At 32.3% G+C, this 24852-nt stretch overlaps 1 protein-coding gene across 1 annotated transcript in view; it reads left to right on the forward strand.

Annotated features, from left to right (window-relative positions):
- Nucleotides 1–24852, forward strand: part of CHD1 (chromodomain helicase DNA binding protein 1) — an 81951-nt gene that overhangs the window by 18519 nt on the left and 38580 nt on the right. Inside the window, exons 3-16 of the mRNA XM_081054291.1 lie at nt 7888–8089; nt 9635–9766; nt 12106–12170; nt 14151–14300; nt 14441–14712; nt 16202–16427; nt 16819–16919; nt 17151–17329; nt 18341–18468; nt 19453–19669; nt 20467–20556; nt 21608–21798; nt 22495–22683; nt 23911–24073. Of these exons, the coding sequence (XP_080910417.1) occupies nt 7888–8089; nt 9635–9766; nt 12106–12170; nt 14151–14300; nt 14441–14712; nt 16202–16427; nt 16819–16919; nt 17151–17329; nt 18341–18468; nt 19453–19669; nt 20467–20556; nt 21608–21798; nt 22495–22683; nt 23911–24073 (2305 nt within the window). The remainder of the gene's footprint in view (nt 1–7887; nt 8090–9634; nt 9767–12105; nt 12171–14150; nt 14301–14440; nt 14713–16201; nt 16428–16818; nt 16920–17150; nt 17330–18340; nt 18469–19452; nt 19670–20466; nt 20557–21607; nt 21799–22494; nt 22684–23910; nt 24074–24852) is intronic.

Raw genomic sequence — 24852 nt, forward strand, 5'->3', positions numbered from 1 at the left:
AACAGCAAAGGGAAAAGAAGTAGATGCATGGCTGAACTTACAGAAAACTTTCACATGCCAGGAACAAAAGGGAACTCGGAGTAAGAAGCATTAAGCTCTGAGCAAACATGGTAGCATGGGATATTTGGAGGGATATAGGCCCTCAGGTCAGGAGGTTGGGGTTGGGTTTGGAACTAAGCATTTGACTATGGAATTAAGTTTTCCTTAAAGCTGGGACGCTGGAAGGGTTGCCTCCTCTGAAAAGAGTCTAGAAAAACTCCCTATATGTGCTTTCAAAGACATTTTTTTGTTGTGAAGATAAAATGGAATACATTATGAAAATATTTTGTAGGCTGTAAAGAGCTATTTATGTTTTTTTTCTTAATTAGGGAATAAGTGAAAGGACCATAAGGACCAAGCAGATAACATAAATCAGTGAAACTCTCCAGGTATAAGACATTTGTGGGAGCGGGAGGGTATGGCAGATGACTTGGAGATTATATGCATCATTGAAAGGAACCACTGCTACTTAGGTTTAGATAGTTGTGACCATGTAGGATGTGGACCCAGTGTTTTTAGATTTTCTGATTGTTCAAAAGAAGCTTCTTTAAATTATTTCCCCCAAAACGGTTTTAGATGACTTGGAGGAAGAAAAAAAAATACAAAAGAAAAGTAGAGGAAGAGAAACAAGTAGGAAAGAACAAGAAAATTTGTGTGGAAGACTTAGGCTTATTGTGTTTTTTTAATTAAAAGCAGAGGGGAGGTAGGATTAACCATTTATTAATTCACAAATATATTTTCTGTCTGTCAGGTACAGTACTAGAAACTAGGGATATGGTTGTTAAGCAAAACACCCCGACCCTCACACTAGCCTACTCGTATATTTAAGCATGTAATAAGTGTTCTGGGTGTCTTACGTAGTCTGAGGGAGTAGGTCTAGGAAAAGCTCAATTTGAGAAGTGAAGGATGAGTGGAGTAGTAATACTAGGAAAGAAGGTGGGGTGAGGGTTAACAAGCTTTGCAGGTGGGGAGAATTGCTTTATACCAAGGCTGTAAGGTGAGAGAGCACTGCAAATTCAAGGGCTGAAGGAAGTCAGTGAAGGTAGTGTGCGGAATAGGGATAGGAGAGGGCTTTGAAGTTGAAGTTGGTGAGGTAGGCAGAGATCAAATTGTAGACATTTTATCCCAAGAACAAAGGTGAGCCATTAAAACCCACAAGGTCAGTCTTAGGGCTGCCGGCACCATAGGATATGGGCTGGGCTGGGTATATGCAATGAAAAACTGGAGAGGGACGCTGATCTTGATGTTTGTTTGTTAGACTTTGAGAACCTTTTCTCTAAGCCAATCCAGAATTGTAACATTTTAATTAAAGGAACTCATGAGGAAGTAAACTATTGACAATAGCTGCACTTTAAAGCACCTAAAAATTTAACTTGAAGGAACAATTTCGAAATGGATTTCATGTCTTTATTATTGAACAGAATATTAATTTTTTCTGGTCACTCAAGTTGCTAAGAACATTATTTTGTGTTTACTGAACAGCCTTTTGGGAAGTAACAACCCAACATTTCTGCTTATGTCTTATCTCATTTGTCAGAACTTAAGCTAATAGTCACGTTTAGTTGCCGGAAGTTTGTGCTATATACTCTTTCATACTGGGTGACCATAACATTGGAATTTCTGTTATTAAGGAAAAGAAGATGACATGCTGAATTAGGCAACTAGCACTTTCTGAGACAGCTGTTGTACACCATTGGTCTTTAATTTCCCTTAACATTTTGCCTTTCCAGGTCTCTGTAAGGAAAAACTTTATGCAGTTTTTATACTTCTACTTTTCTAATTTGGCCATTTTAGTAACTGATTGTATAGTACATACTGTTATTTTTCATGCCACTGAATGTTTACTTACTTGCCTCTTTCATAATCATTTGACTTCTGTGGTTTTTAAATTTCCTTATCTTTGTACCTTTTACTACCGCAAATGAGATTTCACAATATTGACTATTACTGACAAAAGCTTGTGGTATTGGACTAATATTTCTTTGCTTATTAACATTTTTATTTTGAATTTATTTCCAATTACAGAAAAGTTACAAGAATACTACCAAGAACTTTTTTATATATCTTTTGCCCAAATTCACTAATTTTTAAATTTTTGCCACATTTCCGTTTTTCTCTTTCTCTCTCTATATATGTATATATATATATGTGTGTGTGTGTATATATATATATATAATATACACTATATATATAATACATATTTATTTTTCCTGAATTATTTTAGAATAGGTTGCAGAAATCATGCCTCTTTACATATTAATATTTCAGTATATATTTTCTAAGAATAATGATATTCCCTTACATAACCCCTGTATAGTTATTAAATTCAGGAAAATTTCCATTGATACAATACTTTAATCTTCAGCCTGTATTCCAGTTTGGTCAATCATCCCAGTTCATCTTTTAGTACAGGGTCCAGTCTAAAATCACAAATTGCATTTGGCTGTCATGTCTTTTTAATCTTTAGTTAAAAATCCCTTTAATCTAGAACAGTTCTTTTTTTTTTGTCTTTTATTACATTACTATTTTGAAGCTATGTGTTATTCATTTTATAGACTATATTTCTCAATTTGGGTTTGTCTTACGTTCATTTATGATTAGGTCCAAGTCATACATCCCCCTACCCTATGCACCCTGACTGGAGTACTGTGTAAGAGATGATATGTCTTTCTCAAAGGTATCATAATTAAAGGCTCATATTTGTCTGTCCCTACTGGAGATAACTAGTTTTGATGGTTTTTCCATTGTACTTTTTTTTTTTTTTAATTCAACGTGCAAGTCATTCTCTCTCTCCCTTTTTTGTTTTTTAAATTTTTTATTGGGAACAGCGTGTTTTTCTAGGGCCCATCAGCTCCAAGTCGTTGTCCTTCAATCTAGTTGTGGAGGGCGCAGCTCAGCTGCAAGTCCAGTCACCGTTTTCAATCTTTAGTTGCAGGGGGTGCAGCCCACCATCCCATGCAGGTATTGGACCATCAAACTTGTTGGGAACTCGAGCTCTAACCAGCAGAGCCATCCGGCCGCCCCTCCACTGTACTTTCTAATTTACCCACTTTAGCTAATAAGCGATTTGTGAGAAGATATTTTGAGACTGCAAATGCCTTACTCATCAAACTCTCCTCCTAGATTTAGCATTTCTTAATGATTCTTATCCAAACCAGTATTTTCTATAATGATTGCAAAATGGTAATTTTCTAACACTACCACCCTATTCACATTTACCAGTCGGCATTCAGAGCTCTATCAGAGTCCTCATCTGTCTGTCTGTCTGTCTACTTACCTATCTACGTACGTACCTACCTATCATCAGCATGGATTTCAGGAATCCTATTTTGTTTACTAGTTAATAATCCTGTACTGTTTGTTTTGATGGTCAAATCAGATTTGGCCAATGGAAGCCTCTTCAGGTTGGCTCCTATGCCCTGTTTTTTTGTTTTTGTTTTCCCCTGTTACTTTGACATGCCCCCGGGTTTTGTTTTGTTTTTTCTTTTTAATATTTTGCTTTTTGGCACAGCAAGATTGTTTGGGTTTGTCTTTCACCTTCCCTGTCCCAGCCTTAGAAGGTTTCATTTCTCAAAGGACTACTAGTTTATTTAAGTGTAGAATAGTATTTAGAAATCAAGATCTGGGTTCTAAATGATTATTAATTTAAAACTGCAAAGGGGATACGTTTACATTTGTTGATAAATAGCAAATCGAAAGATACACTTCCATAAATACAAAAAAATATATGCAAAGGGCCACTTTTTGGTATCACTGTTTGTAATAACAAAAATTGGAAGCAAAAATATATTCACCTTTGAGAGAAAGTTGAAACCATGTTGTCTCTACAAAATAGTATATATAGTTGAATAAAGGAGTGGGGACTATATCTACTGCTGTGGAATGATCTCCAGGATACAGTGTGTATACAGATGCTCTTCAGCTAGTGATAGGGTTTCATCCCAAGAAACCCATTGTAAGTTGAAAATATGGTAAAAATGTGTTTAATACGCCTAACCTATCGAGCATCATAGCTGTTTAGCCTACCTTAAACATGTTCAGAATACTTACCATTAACATGTAGCTGGGCAACATAATCTCACAGATGATGACTAGCATCACAAAATAGTATCTTAACACATGACATTAGCCCAGGAAAAGATCAAAATCCAAAATTTGAAGTACAGTTTCTTCTGAGTACTTACCACTTTTGCACCATTATAGTTAAAAAATTGTAAGTTGAAACGTTTTAGGTGGGGTACTATCTGTAATGTATCATTGACATGAGAGTGTAAATATGATTATTTATAAAAAGGGGAAAATAAACATTCTTATTCATAATTTGCTCAAATTAATAAAGGGAAAATAAAACTTTTAAAAATAATTACTAAAGGAGAGAGGGGACATAGTATAGAGGAGACAAGAATGGAAGCTGGACTTTGACTATAACTTTTGCAGCTCTAAATTTGTATTCCAATAATAAAGCAACATTAAATCAAAAGAATAAAAAGCAGTCCTTATAAATGATAAAAAGCAAATAACCCTAATAATCCAAACTGGTAGCCATATAGAAATAAATTATTTCAGTTGACTATATAGCAAAAAGTTGATTATGGGAGTGAGTACTCCTGAAGGACAAAAAGCATTATAAAGAAATCTTAACATTTAGTAATCATATCATTAATAAAAATGGTATTGTTATTTTGAAACTATACACAAATTATAAGATAAAAGCAAATAAATAATTTTATTAGTGTCATTTGAAACCAAGAAACTCACCCGTCAAACATATATTGAGCTCTTCATTTAGTGTTCAAAATACAAAGAGCAACAAGTGAAAATCCCAACACTCCAGAAACACGGTAGAATACCAAAGATGTAGGGTACCAAGAAACAAAAGAAAACAGGAATTACAGTGATTATTGCACGGTGTTCTCAACAGCTAAAACAGTTGTATGTATAGGATGTTTTGGGAGTGCTGAGGATGAAGGATACCTAATTTAATGTTGATTTGAGAATGGATTCAGGAGATATTTGTTGAAGAAGTGCCCAAGTATAATAGAAATTATATAGTGGAAAACAGAGGGAAAGAGGAAGGGGGCGGGGAATAGAGAGAGAGAGAGAGAAAGCGCAAAAGCAGGAAATAGAAAGAGAAAAGAAACTGGCTCTCAGAGACTTACGAGTATAAGTAGTTTGCTTTTGCTAGAACTAAGGATTTAAATAGAAACTGGCAGAGAGATTCCTGAATGGCCTCATAGGTGTTTGAACTTTGTTATAGAAACACGGAGACTTAAGAAAGTTACACCGCGCTAAAGCTTTTATTCTAGAAGGAGCATTTGCATCGTGGGCTGAAATAGAATTGCTTTATTAGGAACAGCTTTTCATCTATTTTAGCTCAAAATTTTATGTTTGAATGTAGATTTTTCTCTTCTGAACCTATATATATATTTTTCAATTTTTAGGATTTTCTTTTAAAATAAATTATATAAAACATTTGCATGATTCAAAAAATGATGACTTATTTCAGTCCATGTTTTTCTCTCTTCCCTTCTCTGTAGGTCGTGATTTTTAACTTAATTGTTGGTTTATGCTACCATGATTTTTTTTTAAAGTATAAGAAAAGATATAAATGTTTTCCCCTTCTTATATGAGAGGGAGCATGCTATAAACATTGTTTTGTATCTTGTTTTTCTTTTTCTTAGCTATATCCTGGAGATCATTCTATGGCAGTATATAAGATATTCCTTACTTATTCTTTATATATATTCTTAATCCTACTAAGAACAACTAAATAAAAATAAAATAAAGAGTTCTAATACCTAAGATAAAGGCATTCTGATAATAAACATAATGCCATTAGTTAGAGTAGCCTAGACTTAACGCTGTTTACTTTTATCTCCAGCCAGAACTACTTCTGCCTAAAGAATATGAAAAGAAAGATTCCTACATTCACTTAAGAATTTTGATTTATTAACAAGGAATTTTGACTAGCTATTCATCTTGAATAGCTAGTTAAGATATAATTAAGATGTGAAGATATAACTAAGTTATAATTAAGAATATAGGTCCATGATAGTCCTCCAGATTCAATCATTCATTCATCTACTTTCCAAGTACTTATTGAGCATTCACCTGTGAAAGGTACTATGGTAGATACTCTGGGAAAAATAAACGGTACCCTCAAGAAGTTTATGAGCAATTAAAGTGATACCCCTTCAACCTAGTTATTTTTTCCTAAATAATTAATTTAATCTCACTTTCTTCTAAATGTTTTCCTATTACTGTAGCAAACTTGATCATATTTTAAGTGCTTCCCATACACCTGGATCAATTATCTTAGACAGCACAGAATAGTATTTATTGGTTGACATACCAGGCTAGAAGTTGTTTTAATGTTAAGGACTGTCTCATCTGTTTTCCCAGTACCTAAAATTTATTGAATGAGTGAAAGATGTCTCTTATCTAGAGGGTTAAAGGAGAAATGAAATTGGATATAAGGAAAATATCTTCTCTAATAGCTTGCTGAAATTTCTCTCGAGGTACCCAAGTAAAATATGGAAAGTTTTGTTTTGTTTTGTTTGTTTAATTAAAAGGCACTATGCAGTTTTTGACCTCAGGACCATATAACCAGAGAAATTGTGGCAAAATGATTTTGATATGATAGCCTTTAAGAGGCAAATTTTTGTTTACTGTTTGTTTCTATGAAGGAAAATATTCCACTAGATTTCCAGATTTTAAAAATATGTATATATTTGTTTGCACTTTAAGCATTTTCATTTATACTTAACTTTTAGAATCAAAAATCTTCTTGCGAACTTTTATGTCTGTGTTTCCATGTAGAAACCATTAACTCCTTGCTCTAGAAAAGGAGAAATTACTTTTAGAAATGAATTACTTTTAATATTGCAATCTATTTTCATAGAGTAATAACTCCATCTGCTGGTTTTCCTGAAGATTACGGCAGAAGATTTGAAGCTTTGGGTTTTTCTGTATATACATGAACTACATTACCTGTTGTGTCTCATAAAGCTAGATGAAATTACATCAAAAGCTGTCTACCATGTGTATTAAAAATTTAGTGCCCTAGTTTTTAACAGTTAATATGAGAATACCGTGTGACCAAATGGCCTTGGAGATAATAATAATTTACACAATCAGTTGTTCAGTTCAGACCATTTCTAGGCTTCCCTGTACTGAAAATTAGTAATATAGAAAATGATAGTTTCCAAATCAACTATTAATTACTTTCACGTGTGTGTATAGGGTTAGGAACGATTGTGAGAATTTGCTATTATTTCAGGTTTATTACTGTTGAACCATGAAAGTCAATGGTTCTCTCAGAGAAGCAATTACTGATTTTTAATACACTATGTTTCATCATAGCCTAATTATAATAAATTACATCTCCCTGGAATGATAGAACATAGAGATATAAACTTGAAAACAAGTAGACACTACAAATACATTTCTTTTCTACCTGTTAGTATGAGAATTTTCAACACATGTTTAACTTTTCCTTCACACAATTCCTACTTTATATTTAGTACTACTAAATAGTCTTTTAAAGATAACCCTCTGGCTTAAACTTCCCAAATTTCTAGCCCAGGATTTTATAGTTGGTCGAATATGCTCATTATCTTGTAGGAAGATTGTGATCTGATTGCTTATGTTTTAGCCAAAACTGTACAAAATCTATCAACCATGTCAGTTATTACTATGTAGTAACATTAGTTTCTTTTTCTATTTGGCCATAGAAGTTGAAATATGAAATAAATAAGGTTGAATGATTTGGGACTTTTCTGCTGACTTTTAAGAAAAATTAAAATCGTAATGAATTTTGTTTGAAATCTGTTTCTTTTCAAATTGTAGCCAGTCGGATGATGATTCTGGGTCAGCTTCAGGCTCTGGATCTGGTTCAAGTTCTGGCAGCAGTAGTGATGGAAGTAGTAGCCAGTCAGGTAGCAGTGACTCTGACTCTGGATCTGAATCGGGCAGTCAGTCAGAGTCTGAGTCAGACACTTCCCGAGAGAACAAAGTTCAAGCAAAACCACCGAAAGTTGATGGAGCTGAGGTAATAAATAACATATCCAATGAAAGGTAGAATTCTTGTTTACTTTGGGAGAATTTGTAACATTAATTTATAGTATTCTTAATACAGTTTTTAGAAAACGTTAATTTTAAACATTAAAATTTACTAGTGATTCTCAAAGTTGTGGTTAAATATCTGGAATAAGTGGCTTGGAAGAGAAGCAGTCTGTAACTGAGAAACAGCAAGTAGCAAAATACACACACAGAAATAAAACCTTTTCTTCCACTTTCTGAGGCAGAAATTGTGTTTCATAAATATTCAGTGTTTCATGGATAAAAATTAAAGTCTTTGTTAATCTTACAGTGTCTGATTGCTACTTTCAAGATCTTCAAATGAGATACTTTATTGCTAACAGCAGAAGAACTCTGCTTTCTTGAAGTTGGTAGAATAGGCTAAGGGACATTCTGTTTCAAAAAAGCTACTACAAAATTTACTAAAACTTGTCTACACCTCATAATAGTATACAGTAATGTCACTTAGAGTACCAGTCATAATGAGGTGCTTGGGCCAGAATATAAATCAACACATAGATTCCTTCATGGAGAAAATAATTTATACCAAAAAAAGGAAAAGGTCAACTGAACTAAAATCGTGCTTAGTGACATACGAGTACAAGGTGGGATTGAAAAATACAGTGAATGATTAGATTAAAAATGATTACAGTAAAAGACACATGGCCATTAATCCACCTCAGAATACTCTCCCTCGTTTCAAAGACACTTACGCCATCGTTCTTGCCACTTTCTGAAGCAGTTCTGGAAGTCCTTTTGTGAGTGTCTTCATCGTCCATTGTGACAATGCTCCGCATACGCATTGCTTGTGGTATGGCAATTTCTGTCAAATAAAAACATCACTACGGTTTGTCCTCATCCACCTTATTCACCAGAAATGGCACCGTGTGAGTTCTGGCTCTTCCCCAAGTCAAAATGACTATGAAAGGTAAACATTTTGAATCAGTTCAGGACATGGAGGCAGCCACGACAGTGCAACTAAAGACACTCATGAAAGAGAACTTCCAGAACTGCTTCAGAAAGTGGAAAGAACGATGGGATAAGTGTGTTCGAAGTGAGGGGGAGTATCTTGAGGGGGATTAATTGCAATGTCTTTTACTATAATAAAATTTTTTAAATGGAAACATTCACTGTATTTTTTTGTTACATCTCATAGTTGATTTGCATTCTGACTCAAACTCTTCATCTCACACCGATTTAAAAAAATGGACAGCCATACTTTGAGTAACACTGGTGTATCATGTTACTACTTTGTTTTTAGAAGTAATACTTGTAACAACAAAGAACATGTTTAATATTGTCTGTCTATGAAGCTTTTATATACAACCAAAGCTTAACATTTTATCTTAATTATATTGCACTAATATTGTATTGTATGTAATGTGAGTAAGGAAGATAGTCTTAATTCATTATTTGGAGGCAGTAAAAATGTTGATACTTCTTTTTAATAGATTAGTCTTTTTACAGTTTTTATTTTCAAAACTTCATCTTTCACTGGTTCATGTTTGTATTACAGTTTTGGAAATCTAGCCCTAGTATTTTGGCTGTTCAGAGATCTGCAATGCTCAAGAAGCAGCAGCAGCAGCAGCAGCAGCAGCAGCAGCAGCAGCAGCAACATCAAGCTTCATCTAATAGTGGATCAGAAGAGGTGAGCTTTTATTATGAAAGCTATTATTTTAAAAGTAAACATGACATATACACAATGGAATACTATTCGGCGTTAAGGAAAGATGATATAGGAGCATTTGTGACAACATGGATGGATCTTGAGAGTATAATGCTAAGTGAAGTAAGTCAGACAGAAAAAGCAGAGAACCCTATGATTTCACTGATATGTGGTATATAAACCAAAAAGAACAAGACAAACAAATGAGAAACAAAAACTCATAGATACAGACAATAATTTAGTGGTTACCAGAGGGTAAGGGGGTGGGGGGTGGGTGATGAGGGTAAAGGGGATCAAATATATGGTGATGGAAGGAGAACTGACTCTGGGTGGTGAACACACAATGGGATTTATAGACGATGTAATACAGAATTGTACACCTGAAATCTATGTAAATTTACTAACAATTGTCACCCCAATAAATTTAATTAAAAAAAAAAAAGTAAACATGATACCCAATCATTTAGGTAGGTACTTAAGAAATTATTACAAACAATATTTTTTAAAGAATCGATAGGAAATAACTACATTTAAATATGTATATCAAGAGTCTTGAAATATAAACATACTTTATCCAATAATTCCATTTTATGGATTGATCCACAGCAAGGGATGATAAGTTTTTGTGCATTTGCTCATTAAAGCAAAACTAGAAATACACTAAATGTGAATACTAAGAAAACATACACAGACCCTTATGTATGCACACACACATATGAATTAAGAAATATTGTACTATCTTTACAGAATATTCACAGAATTCTCAACTTGTTTTTAAAAGAATAGCCTGCAGCTGTAAACAGTGTAATTCCTGTGTGCATGTGAGCATATATGCATGTGTTTCCACAAAAGTGTTCAAGAAGAACTGTATCAAAACCTGTCTAATGGGGAAGAAAAATATTAAAATTTGACATACCAACAATTAGGGTTTCTTTTTGAGGCCATATTAGGCAACAATAATGGTCTCTAAAGATGATAGTTTTTTTTGTTTGTTTTCAATTACAATTGATATCCAACATTATACTAGTTTCAGGTATATAGCATAGTGGTTTGATATTTACATAACTTACGAAATGATCCCCCTGGTAAGTCTAGTATCCACCTGTCACAAAACATAGTCATTACAATGTTATTGACAATATTTCCTATGCAGTATTTTACATCCCCACGACTATTTTGTAACTGCCAGTTTGTACTTAATTCCTTCATATTTTTCACCCAGCCTCCTAACCCCCCTCCCATCTGGCAGCCCTCAAAATGTTTTCTGTATCTATGATGTTTCTGTTTTGATTATTTATTTTATTTTTTTAGAGTCCACATATAAGTGAAATCATGTGTTTGACTTTCTGTGTCTAACTTACTTCACTTAGCATAATACCCTCTAGAAGGGTATTGTTGCAAATGTTAAGATTTCATTTATTTTTATGGCTGAGCAATATTCCATTGTATATATTGTAAAATACCTTCTTTATCCAATTGTCTATTGATGTACACTGGGTTGCTTCTATATCTTGGCTATTGTATCTGAAATGTTCTTTGTCTTTTGTTACAGGCTTTAAGTTCTATTTTGTCTGATTATGAGTATTGCTACCCCGGCTTTTTTTGTTTCCATTTTCTTGAAACAATCTTTTTCAATCTCTTTACTTTCAGTCTGTGTGTCTTGATCTGTAGGCAACATATGTATGCATCTTATTTTCTTCTCCATTCAGCCACACTATGTCTTTTGATTTGAACATTTAATCTACACATTTACATTGAAAGTAATTGTTGATAGATAGTAGTTGTTGCCATTTTATTATTCATATCTCTTTTTCTTAAAGAAGTTCCTTTAACATTTCTTGTAATACTGGTTTGGTGGTGATGAACTCCTTTAGCTTTTTCTTGTATGAGAAGCTCTTTATCTGTCCTTCAATTCTAAATGATAGCTTTGCCAGATAGAGTAATCTTGGTTGTAGGTCCTTGCTTTTCATCACTTTGAATATTTCATGCCAGTCCCTCCTGGCCTGCAAAGTTTCTCTTAAGAAATCAGCTGACAATATTATGGGAGTTTCCTTATACGTAACAGAGATGATAGATTTTAAAGTTTTATACAAAAAGCTGACATTGTAATATTTACCTAATTTCACTGGCTGTGTTATAAATTTGCAGTAAAATTGTTAATTACTTTATATGCTAAATAATGGTATAAATATAACAACATGGAGAAAAAGAGGTTTTATAGTTAGTGTTATTAGCAAAGTGAACGTTAAATAGCATGGCAAGAAATACTTGATATCATGGTTAAATTGTAATTATTAATAACAACCTTTTTTTTTCTCCAGGATTCCTCTAGCAGTGAAGATTCTGATGACTCATCGAGTGAGGTCAAAAGGAAAAAGCATAAAGAGTATGTCATTTTGTTCAACTGATTACCTACTTTCATAACAAGGAAATCCTAATGATTTTGTATTTCTTCCTTTATGAAAAGTTGCTGCCAAATGTGGACTTTTGTAAATTCTTAGTTCATGGCATTTTATTAAGTTAATTTAAACCATTAATTCTTAACATTTATCTTTCTGTGATGACCTGAGGTTTTTGTGCCACTCGTTGATTTCCTATATCCCCCCTATATATTTTTATATATTTTATATATGTAAAATCTATATACATAGATTTTTAAAGTCTGCCTACTTATAATGTCAGAAAATCTTAACTTTGGAAAATCTTAACTTTGTATAGGTGTGTAAGGGACCAGCTGATGATGGATTTTAGGTGATTCTTTTAATTTACGTTAATAGTTACAGTTTTCATCTGCATATGAAATTTACTTCCTCTCTAGAATTTATTTAAGAACTCACTGTAATTTCATAAAAATCTTGACCCAGAAAGTGTTAAGAGTACTTCAGACTCTCAATTCAGATACCTAGATGGTTTGAGTTTATTTTTCTTTCTGATTTTAAAAAAAATAATGTTCTTTCTGTGTCTCTTGTTTTTCAGTTTTCTTCGTTATTTTGCCCTTTCACTTTGGTGTGTCTAGCTTTGAATTTGTTGTCTATTCCACTTTATGCCCTAAATTTTATGCATCTTTAATATGAAGACTTCTATCTCTTGCTGCTTTCTGAAAATTCTATCATTGTGTCTCTGGATATTTTCTCTTTCTATAAATTTGGTACTATTATTAATGAATATATGTATTGAATCTGTCATGGATCGTATCTGTTGTATATATCTGTTGGATCCTCCGCCCTATCCTCCATGAATCTTAGAGCGTCATGTTTTTTATCCATTTATTGCTGTGCCACAAACTGGCTGTTCCTCAGATGGGTCTTCTAGTTTACTAACCGCATTTCCAACTGCTGTCTTACAAACTATTTAACTTTTCCACCAAGTTAATAATTTCTAAACTCAGCATGGGTGCAGGCAAAGAATATTTTTAAAAATGAGTAATTTAGGATGATGGGTAGACTTGCTTTGATATAAAAATCATCATGATTTATATTATAAAAAATATAAAATGGAGACTTTTTCATACATCCTGCCTATTACTATTTATAATGTGTAACCTCTAAAAAAAAATCTCAAGATACAAAAGAATTTGTTTCTCTATTGTGGTTTTATCATAATCCAGATTTTATCATATGTACTTGATTTTATAACCAATAACATAGTCATTGATGCAAGACATACACATAGCAATGGAGTAGAAGCAGTGACTATGAGACAGGATATAAGTACATATATAAGAACTTAATGTGTATCTTTTATTTGAAGTTTATATTATAGCAGAATATTAACGTGCATCCAGTATTCTGTATATGTTGATTGGAATTAAATACACTAAATAGATTAAAATAGTAATAAAGGTAATCATAAATATTAAGGTGGCCTGATTTTTTAAAAATATCTTTCTATACTGTATTTTAAATTTCTTAATGAACGTGTACTATTTTTTAAAATCAGTTCTGAAGGATATAATTTTTAAAAATCACAATCTCTAGAAAATTAAAATGAAAGGCACTTGAATCTTTTTGAGAGGACAAGTATAATAGTTATATAAGATTTTCAAAATTAAACCCTGTGATTCTTTAAATTAACATACTATATTTTCATCCATTGTGATAATCAGAAGAACATGTACTCATTTGCCATTCTTCAAAGTATAAACTAAATGATTAAGAAAACTCTGGAGTTATGAGAGAAATCTATGAAGAACATTTTCCAGCATTTCCTTTTCTACAGACATTTAGATATTTTTAATATGGATGAAAACAACATTTTTAGTATTATTAACTAGAATGTAATTTGATTAGTTTTGCATTTTATCAGAGACAAAGTTTGCTATACGATGTAAGTGTAAATAAACATACTTTACATATTTTATATACAGTGAAGACTGGCAGATGTCTGGGTCTGGATCTCCATCTCAGTCTGGTTCAGATTCAGAATCTGAAGAAGAAAGAGATAAAAGCAGTTGTGATGAAACAGAATCTGATTATGAGCCAAAAAACAAAGTTAAAAGCAGAAAACCTCAAAATAGGTAAGTATAGTGTGTTCTCAGTTTGATGCTGAAAATTGTTGGTTATAAGAAGGTATTTATTCTTTTTGTATATAGTTTCGCAAATTTGGTTTTATGCCATTGTTTCTGTAACACACCTCTCTCCCTCTGGTCTTCCCTAGATCTAAGACAAAAAATGGAAAGAAGATTCTTGGACAAAAAAAGAGACAGATTGATTCATCTGAGGAGGAGGAGGATGAAGAAGATTATGATACTGACAAAAGAAGTTCTCGACGCCAAGCAACTGTCAATGTTAGCTATAAGGAAGACGAAGAAATGAAAACAGATTCTGATGACCTGTTGGAAGTTTGTGGAGAGGATGTTCCTCAGCCTGAGGAAGAGGAATTTGAAACTATAGAACGGTTTATGGATTGTCGGACTGGGAGAAAAGGAGGTATTTTTTTTTTTTATTGTTTGCTGCTTTCAATAATATTTAGTAGAGTTAAGTGATTCTTGAAGATTTTTCAATTTTGAAAGCAAAGAGGGTGGATTTTCTTCTGTTTTACATGTTTGCTGTGAATATACTTTGCTCTTAGCTTCAATATTTTCTTCTCAGAAAATATCCATTTGACCTCACTTCATATTTGCAGATAATTAGAAAAATTTTGACCTGTGTAAGTGTTTTTCTATCACCATCCATAAAAGTTATTTAGGTACTTTGGATTTCACAGACAGTTTGTGTTTTTAAATTGTTTTTTAATCTTATCTCAAATATGCATGTTATTTTTAGTTATTTTACATGCATTTCCCTCTTTTTGTTTTGTTGAGATGTAATTGACATAGCATTGTATAAGTTTAAGGTGGACAACATAATGACTTACATATATTGCGAAATGATTACTACAATAAGTTTAGGTAGCATACATCATCTCATAGATAAAATTAAAAAAAGAAAAATTCTTCTCTTGTGATGAGAACTTTTAGAATCCACTCTCTTAGTAACTTTCAAATGTATCATACAGCATTGTTAACTGTAGCCATGTTATACATTACATCCCCAGTACTTATTTATCTTATAACTGGAATTTTGAACCTTTTAACAACTTTTACATATACCTCTTGCCTCTGGTTACTATAAACCTAATCTCTTTGAGTTTTTTATATGAGATTATACAGCATTTGTCTTTTTTTGTCTGACCTATTTAACTTAGCATAATGCCCTCAAAGTCCATCCATGTTGTTACAAATGGCAGAATTTCCTTCTTTTTTTATGGCTGAATATAATTCCATTGTATGTATCTATACCACAACTTCTTTATTCATTCATCTGTTGATGGACACTTAGCTTGTTTCCATGTCTTAGCTATTGTAAATAATGCTGCGATGAACATGAGGGTGCAGATACTTCTTTGACAGTGATTTCAGACATGCAGTTTTTTAAGATGTTTTTTAAATTATTTTAATTTCTAATTATCAGTCTCCCAATCATCAGTTATTATAAGTTGCTGTATGATCTTAGGTGTGCCACTGTCTTTTTTTTTTTTTTAACTCTTACTTATTTTAAGGACCCATCAGCTCCAAGTCAAGTAACTGTTTCAGTCTAGTTGTGCAGAGCACAGCTCACAATGGTGGCCCATGTGGGGATCGAACCAGCAACCTTGTTGTTAAGAGCACTGTGCTATAACCAACTAAGCCAACCGGCCGCTCCTGCCACTGTCTTTGACCTTGTTTTTTCTAATTTTAAAATGGAGGGGGATTAAATTAGATAACCTTTCTGTTCTAAAATTCTGAATTTGTTATGTACGTGCAATATAACTTCATCTAAATTCTTGTTCTGATACTTTGAGAGCATATATTTTTCTATTCATATTCTTGAATTTTTGAGTTCAAAGAAGTACTCCTGTAACAGAATTAAAGGGAATGTATTGTGCTTTCTTTTTCAGCTACTGGTGCTACTACAACCATCTACGCAGTTGAAGCAGATGGTGACCCAAATGCAGGATTTGAAAAAAGCAAGGAGCCAGGAGAAATCCAGTATTTAATTAAATGGAAAGGATGGTCCCATATTCACAATACTTGGGAGACAGAAGAAACCCTTAAGCAGCAGAATGTTAGAGGAATGAAAAAATTGGATAATTACAAGAAAAAAGATCAAGAAACAAAAAGATGGTAAATGTTTTATATTATACTTAATTGTTTATAGATCAAAGATAATTACTAAACGTTTTTTTTTTAATAAGGAATACCTTGTCAAGAATCAAACAATAATCTAAAATGACTTTATATATTTCTTTGTATTTCATCTCAAGGTAAAAGTTCTTAAGAATAACCATACCTAACACTCTCCTTGATAATAGTCACACAGAAGGTGTCTTATATATTTAATTTTTAAAGTTAAAAAAATTAATGATGCTTTACTTTATTTCTGTTTCAATTTCTTTTTAAACTGGCTCACATGATAAAAGCAAAAATGGGAAATTTTATGCTATTAATAATGTTTGGGGGACGGGTTATTTAGAGGAGATTCTGAAGTCTCTCCCTGGATTTAATAATCTTTCAGGTTGAAAAATGCTTCTCCAGAAGATGTGGAATATTATAATTGCCAGCAAGAACTTACAGATGATCTGCATAAACAGTATCAAATAGTGGAGCGAATAATTGGTTAGTAATAAATAATTCTAATTGAATTTTTATCGTTCCATGCTTGAAATGATCTGAAAAAAAATTTAAAATTTGTCACATACACATCAAATGCAGTAGCTTGCTTTAACTGTAATAGAGTATTGTAAACCAGATGACTAATTTTTACTTGTGTAGTTTTTACCAAGAATTATTCTTTGGATAAGATTTGATGTAAAAAAAGATTAAATAAATGTCTGATTTATCTCACAGCTCATTCTAATCAAAAATCAGCAGCTGGTTATCCTGATTATTATTGCAAATGGCAGGGCCTTCCATACTCAGAGTGCAGCTGGGAGGATGGCGCTCTTATTTCCAAAAAGTTTCAAGCATACATAGACGAGTATTTCAGCAGGAATCAATCAAAAACCACTCCTTTCAAAGATTGCAAGGTGAGTATTTTACATTTTTAATTATTGAAAATACATTTATGCATCATAAATATTACAAGCCCAGATAAAGAGTTAGATTCTGATTTGAGATAGGCTAAGGAAGAGAACTGCTTGAATGGTAGGTCTTACAGTAAGTGACGTTCCTGTAATTGCTATGTGATCTTAGATGTGGCACTGTCTTTTAGCCTTGGTGAGCAAAACTTTGTCAGAAAAATGGTGGTGGTAGTTGTGGTAAGTTAGGGATATCAAATAGGGAAAATTCCTTCCTAATCCAGATGTATATGATTGATTTAAAAGGTAGTGAATATTGTCTTTGAAAGTAGGAAACGAAGAGAGAGATGTACCCTTAAAAAGGTATTCAGAACGACCTTGCCTAATACCGTGTTTCCCTGAAAATAAGACCTAACCGGAAAATAAGCCCTAGTATGAATTTTCAGGATGACATCCCCTGAACATAAGCCCTAATGCATCTTTTGGAACAAAAATTAATGTATGACCCAGTCTTATTTTGGGGGAAACACGTATAAGATCTTTATAATTTATTATTAGTGATAGTTTTGGGATCTAAGTACCAGTAAAATTTATTTTCTTATTACAAGATTACAATCTTATTACAAGATTGAACTATAGTCATAATGGTAATTTAGAAATCAGAAATTAAGTGGGAAGTCAAGCCAGTTTTATGGTTTATTTCTAGGTCAGAGTTGAGCATTGGTTAAAAATGAATGAATTTAACATAGCTTTCCTTTATGAAATACACAAAGCCCAAATATTACAGCAGGAGCTTATCTCTAATTTTTTCAAAAAAACAGGGCAAAATATTTCACTGTACATTCTTGTCATAGTAATAGCAGTCTTCTTTGAATGTTCAGATATATTTTGAGTCATGGAATTTCTGAGTTTGATGATTTGCGATGAAATTTCAAAATTTATGGTAAAAGCTGAGATTTTCATCTTTTAATATAATTTGTTACATTTAATTTTTCATATTAATATTTATTTCTGTTGAAGGTATTGAAGCAAAGGCCAAGATTTGTAGCACTAAAGAAGCAGCCAGCCTATATTGGAGGACATGAGGGTTTAGAATTAAGAGATTATCAACTGAATGGTTTAAATTGGCTTGCTCACTCTTGGTGCAAGTAAGTATATTTGAATCATCTGTTTAATTTGAGAGGATGATAATTTTACAAATACAGAATTTGGAAAAGATTTCTACCAACATAAAGATAAATACCCTTTGGTATTTTTATGCAGGTCTTTGGATTTCCTTATATATAAACAGTACTTATTACATACTCTGCAGAAAATCCAGTGGAGTTTTGAGTTTAACCTGTTTCATTGTCACAGTACTTAAAGTTTTTATTGAACTTAAAGTCAGAATATTTATAGTATAGTCCTGTCCCATACTAGTCCTGAACTGTTTCTCTTTCTTACAGTTGTTTCGAATACCCATTTAGCCCTCCATTTTTTCCCCTCGCTCCTATTTCCCCTGCTTCATTACTGGCAATATAAGATGACTCTAGGGTGCAATTTTTTTTTAACTTAACCATAGCTATTGTTTTTCCTGCTATATGTTGTTTCTGTTTACTTTTTACTTAATACCAGGGGTGTCAAAAAAATGTATGCAAATGGACACTTCGGTCAACGTTGCTCAAGCAGTAGTTCGCTATAATCAGAAGTGTCTGGAGGCTGATGGTAACCACTTTGAGCACCTCTTGTAATTGCAGAAGTCAAACATGATTTGTGTTCATCTTTTGTTATTGGTGTATATATATTGAGTATTACAATTTTAATAGTTTTCCTTTCTTAAAATGTGTATACATTTTCTTGGCACCCTCTGTTTATCTGGACTCTACCAGTTGTAGGTGGATTGAGTTCTTGGCTACATAATTGATTCAAGATGATACTGTCAATCTTTAAGCTTCTGGCCTAAAATGGTAAATTCTCTCCACTTCTGTTACATTTATTATTTATAGCTAATAAAAGTGGTATATTGTATATAATACCTATCAGATTAATTTTATTTAACTTTTCATATAAACTTGTACATGGGTTATGTAAAAAGGTTTCTTTGTAAATTTGAATCTTTATTGCATACATAATTTTTGTTTTTAACTTTATAGAGGAAATAGTTGCATACTTGCTGATGAAATGGGCCTTGGAAAAACAATACAGACGATCTCATTTCTGAACTATTTGTTTCATGAACATCAATTATACGGACCTTTTCTATTAGTAGTACCACTCTCCACTCTCACTTCCTGGCAAAGGGAAATTCAGACATGGGCTTCTCAAATGAATGCTGTGGTTTATTTAGGCGACATTAACAGCAGAAACATGGTAAGTTGTTTCTCCACAAATTTAGAAATCTAGGCATACTTGTCTTCGAGAACAAGTATTTTATTTGTCTTTATAGTCTTAGTTTCTAGCATAGAACTTGGCGATAAAGTAAGTGTTTGATACATGTTTAATTGACTATGATAAAAATCAGGTTTTGGTTTAGTGTTACTTTATACTGTGTTTCCCCGAAAATAAGACCTAACTGGAAAATAAGTCCTAGCACGATTTTTCAGGATAACATCCCCTGAAAATAAACCCTACTGCGTCTTTTGGAACAAAACTTAATATAAGACCTGGTCTTATTTTCGGGGAAAACATGGTGGATATATTTTTTTATTTCTTATGGAGTTTCAAATATACATGAAAGCAAACATGAGAGTATAATAAACCTCCGTGTGCCTATCTCCAACTTCACAATTTTAGCTCATTGCCAGTTTTGTTTCACCTGTACCTCTACTTGGTACTTTCCTCCCAATTATTGTGAAGCAAACTTGAGATACCATATTTCATCCATAAATGTTATTAAATGAGTTAATCCACTAGTGTTTTGTTAACATCCTTCAGTGAAAATTGTGTAGTGTTAAAAACATGTCTGCTTTATTTTTTATAGACGATTTCGATAGGGTGTGGTATTTACATTTTACTTACTATATAGGCAGTGTAACTTTTTGGACTATATCAAGAATAATTTAAACTATTTTATTACATAATAGTTTTTTTTTTTGTTTTAGATATTCAGGTAAAAGTATGGTTTTCTTAATGTGTTTCTTAAAATTATCTTTAAAATTTCTTGATAGATAAGAACTCATGAATGGATGCATCCCCAGACCAAACGGTTAAAATTTAATATACTGTTAACAACTTATGAAATTTTATTGAAGGATAAGGTGTGTATTGCTATGTTTTTCTATTTGATGGATATCGGTTTTTCCTTTACAATGTGTTATGGATAGAATGAGAAGATAATTTAAATCAGGGGTCAGCAAACTACAATCTATGGGTCAAATCTGGCTTATTTTTTAATGATCCTTGAACTAAGAATGATATTTACATTTTTAGAAGGTTATAAAAACAAACCAAAGAATATATGACACAGACCACCACACATTTGTCTGTAAAGCCTACAATATTCACCATGTGACTCTTTACATCAAACTTTGCCAACTCCTGACTTATATGAAACTAGTTTAATGTAGTATCTGTTGATTTATAAGAGGAGGAAGATAGATAGCTAACAGGATTAAACTACCACTGGGTAAAGCACTGTGCTAAATGTGTTATAGCTATTGCCCTACTTAATTCTTTATAGTTAATATCTCAAGTAATTCCTATCTACTTTACAAGATGATTGCTGCCCCTACTTTACTGGAAAGAAACACCAAGTCTGAAAGAAGTTAATGAACTTGCCTAATGTCATACAACTATTAAGTAGCAGAATCAGACCTGTCTCTGTTTTAAGTAAGAGACCCATGTTTATATGTGAGAAATCTATAGTGCATAGGATTATACAGTGAATTATACCTATACTTGAATTCAGACACTGTTCCAAATTTATATCATATTCTCTACAAATTGGCATTAATAGAGGCTTCTACTGAACTTAGGGTGAGAATGTTTTGTAAAATTTTTAGATGATACCATTTTTTCTTCCTTTATTTGAATATGTAAGCTAGTAAAAGCTTTCACTTGATGTTATGCTTTGTTTTATAATAGCTAAATTGGTCACGGAAACAACTTTATTTTGCATGTTGAATTACTTGATTTGAGTATTCGAATAAATCTTGAAATCATACAATTTTTATTTGAAAATTAGACAAAAGCTTGTATTTAATTTTAATTTGCCTCATTTTAATCATTTGAATTTAGGTCAAATGGGAAAGCTAAGTTTGAATTTAGTTTTTCTCTCAAAACATTAACTATGTTCTTTTTCACTTTAAGGCATTCCTTGGAGGTCTAAATTGGGCATTTATAGGTGTAGATGAAGCACATCGATTAAAGAATGATGACTCTCTTCTGTATAAAACTTTAATAGACTTTAAGTCCAATCACCGTCTCCTTATCACTGGAACTCCTCTACAAAACTCCCTCAAAGAGCTCTGGTCTTTGCTTCATTTCATTATGCCAGAAAAGTAAGATAAATCGGGATATACAATTTCGATGTTTTGTATGCTAAGTTTAGGAGGACAATAATTAGTGTAGATAATAAAGTCAGCAAGAGGTTTTATTGCCCTAAAACATTAAACCACAGATTATTAAGAAGGAGAAAAAAACGAAATGGGATGGAATATTTCGTTTGTAGTATTTTATTTTTTAGTTTGTAAATAAATAAGCTTGAACTCATAAAAATTAAAACAGTTGATTGCCCATGTTCAAAATATATCTTGCTTAAAAAACAAAACAGTATCATTCTCAGTATTAACAGTAGCAGTAAAAATAACAAGGTGCAGGTAATCTCATTTTCTAAATGAGGAAAGCTAGACTAGATAAGGATAAACAGCTTGTTCAGGGTCACATACTCTCAGTAGTTTTAGAACTTTAAGCTTAATTATATTCTCTGTGAAATATTTTAGTAATACTCTCATGTTTGAGAATATTTCATCTTTATTTAGCTTAAGGAGAATCATTTTTATAAAACAACTCCTTATATTTCATCTTATATAAGTGTATAATAGACTTCTTGAGAAGGATAGGTATTAAGAGTGACTAATTTTAGCTAATTGTTTTCCTAAAATCTATGTTTTATTTACATGTGACTACCCTGAAAAAAATCTCAGATGCAGTTTGACTTTTTTTAGTGATTCTTCCATTTGTTTTTAATTTGTAAGATTTTCTTCATGGGAAGATTTTGAAGAAGAACACGGCAAAGGCAGAGAATATGGTTACGCAAGCCTCCACAAGGAGCTTGAGCCATTTCTGTTACGCAGAGTTAAGAAAGATGTGGAAAAATCCCTTCCTGCCAAGGTTGAGCAGATTTTAAGAATGGAAATGAGTGCTTTACAGAAACAATATTACAAGTAAGTTGTAAACTGAGCACATGTTCAGAACCTTTAATTCTAAATAACCGCTCTGTACTTGTCTCATTGAGGTGTCCCCTCCCCTATTAGGCTCATAGAGCAGTAACAATTCTTGAATTTTAGAATAGGTTTATTCTATGGCATATTAGGGCAAAGAGAGATTTAATGACATGTCCAAGATCATGGGTGATACAAGATTAAATAATTCACCATTAACACATCATTAGTTGCTTTTCTCTATTTCATATTCTGTTACCTTACAGGGGGTTTGTTTTAAGTATTCAAATTTCCCTGATGTTGAGACATGATTAATTTATGATATTTATGTAATTGACAGCAGTAGAATTCAGAAAAAGAAACTTAGAAAAAAATTTTAAGCCTCCCTAAAAAATGTTAGGCTTGCTTTTTGATATTAATATTGAATTTTTTTGTATAAATTATGCATGTCAGATTTATATAGTAACACTTCAGTGAATAAAAGGACTCTCCTAGTATCTACTTAAACATTTAATTGCATAAAATGCACTGCTACAAGCATTTGAATTCTCAGAAACAAACTCCCATCACTCAGCTGTTTTTTTCAACTCATAGCCAGTATTATTTTATCTGTAGCCACCCCCAGTTCCCTCAACCCCTATCATTTTTAGGCAAATCAGAGATATAACTGCTTTACATCCTTTGAAGACTAACCTTGTAAAAAGGAAGAAAATAAAAGGTTGTAGAAAACAAAATAATAGATCATGTTGAGAGGAAATGTTATGTATAGTTTGTGGAGTGATAAAATAACCACCCATAATTTTTTATAGCTTGCACATATATTGTGTAATCGTAATTTAGAGAAGGCAGTGTGGCTAAACCAGGTATTATGAAGTTTCTTTTAAGTCTGTATTAGCTGCTTAAAGTAGTGAAATTTATAAGCTTAAGACAGACAATACAATTGACCATTTTTAAAGTAAATTTTTGGAGAAAAGGATTAATACCCAATATTCACTGTTTTATTAAGTTTTTATCATCTATAGTTAATGATTCAGATAACAAGTTACGTGTTCTCATTAGTCTTGTGAACGAGGTTCATCTATCTTGTGAACAAGGTTTGGTCCATTACATATCCAGCTGTGAACTTTATAATGGTACAGTTTTGATTTGGTGCTTATTTTTTTGGTATTAGAATTCATCCTGGTAATTGTTCTCTGCTAAACATCATTTTCATGATTTTTTTTAAAACAGATGGATATTAACTAGAAATTACAAAGCCCTCAGCAAAGGTTCCAAGGGCAGTACCTCAGGCTTTTTGAATATTATGATGGAGCTAAAGAAATGTTGTAATCACTGCTACCTCATTAAACCACCAGATAATAATGAATTCTATAATAAACAGGAGGCCTTACAAGTAAGAATTTTAAAATAACTGTAATTTTGGTAAAGCAAAATTCTAGAAATGTTTATTTCAGTTATAACTGAAAATAGCAAAATGCTTTAATATATCGGTTAGAACTTCTCTTTGGTTAATGGTATATGTAAATAATGGTATTGTTTTTTAGTCTTTATAAAAGCCATTAAAATGATAATTTATCCAATTAGTTATTTTGATCATTTTTATAAAAATGGATCTAATTATAGGCTGTTGTAATTTATCCAGCAAAAATCTCTTAGTATATTCATAATTGTGAAAACATTTCACTAATAGTGATTATTTTGAATTCATGACGTTGCAAATGGTAGTCTTAAGATGAATATCTTGACTTCAGATCTTAACCTTCCTCTCGTTTCAGGAAGACAAATGAGAAGTCAACAAAGCACAGTTGCCGTCTAGCCACAATAGTGCTTTAAAGTGCTAGGATCATGAAGTTCTATATGTATAAATTAGAATACATTTTCTTACTCTACAAACTTTTGGTTGCTTAGTTGCTGCTGCTTCCACTGTATTGTTTTACAGCTTAGATTTTTTGAGAAATAGTGTAATAACTAGAAAACAGACTGAAACAATGCCATTTTTCCTCCTGAAAAACAACAAAAGCATAGATGCTAAATGGCAAGGAAATTTTTAGCTTTAATCACAGAGCAAAATGATAAAGGTCCTAGGTTTTAAAAACTGATCCAACATTATGAAAATTTTAAATCTCATTTAAAATAATTAAACTAGAGAGTTAAAGGGGCAATTGTTTCATT

Source organism: Rhinolophus hipposideros, assembly GCF_964194185.1.
Source record: "Rhinolophus hipposideros genome assembly, chromosome: 7".
NCBI lineage: Eukaryota > Metazoa > Chordata > Mammalia > Chiroptera > Rhinolophidae > Rhinolophus > Rhinolophus hipposideros.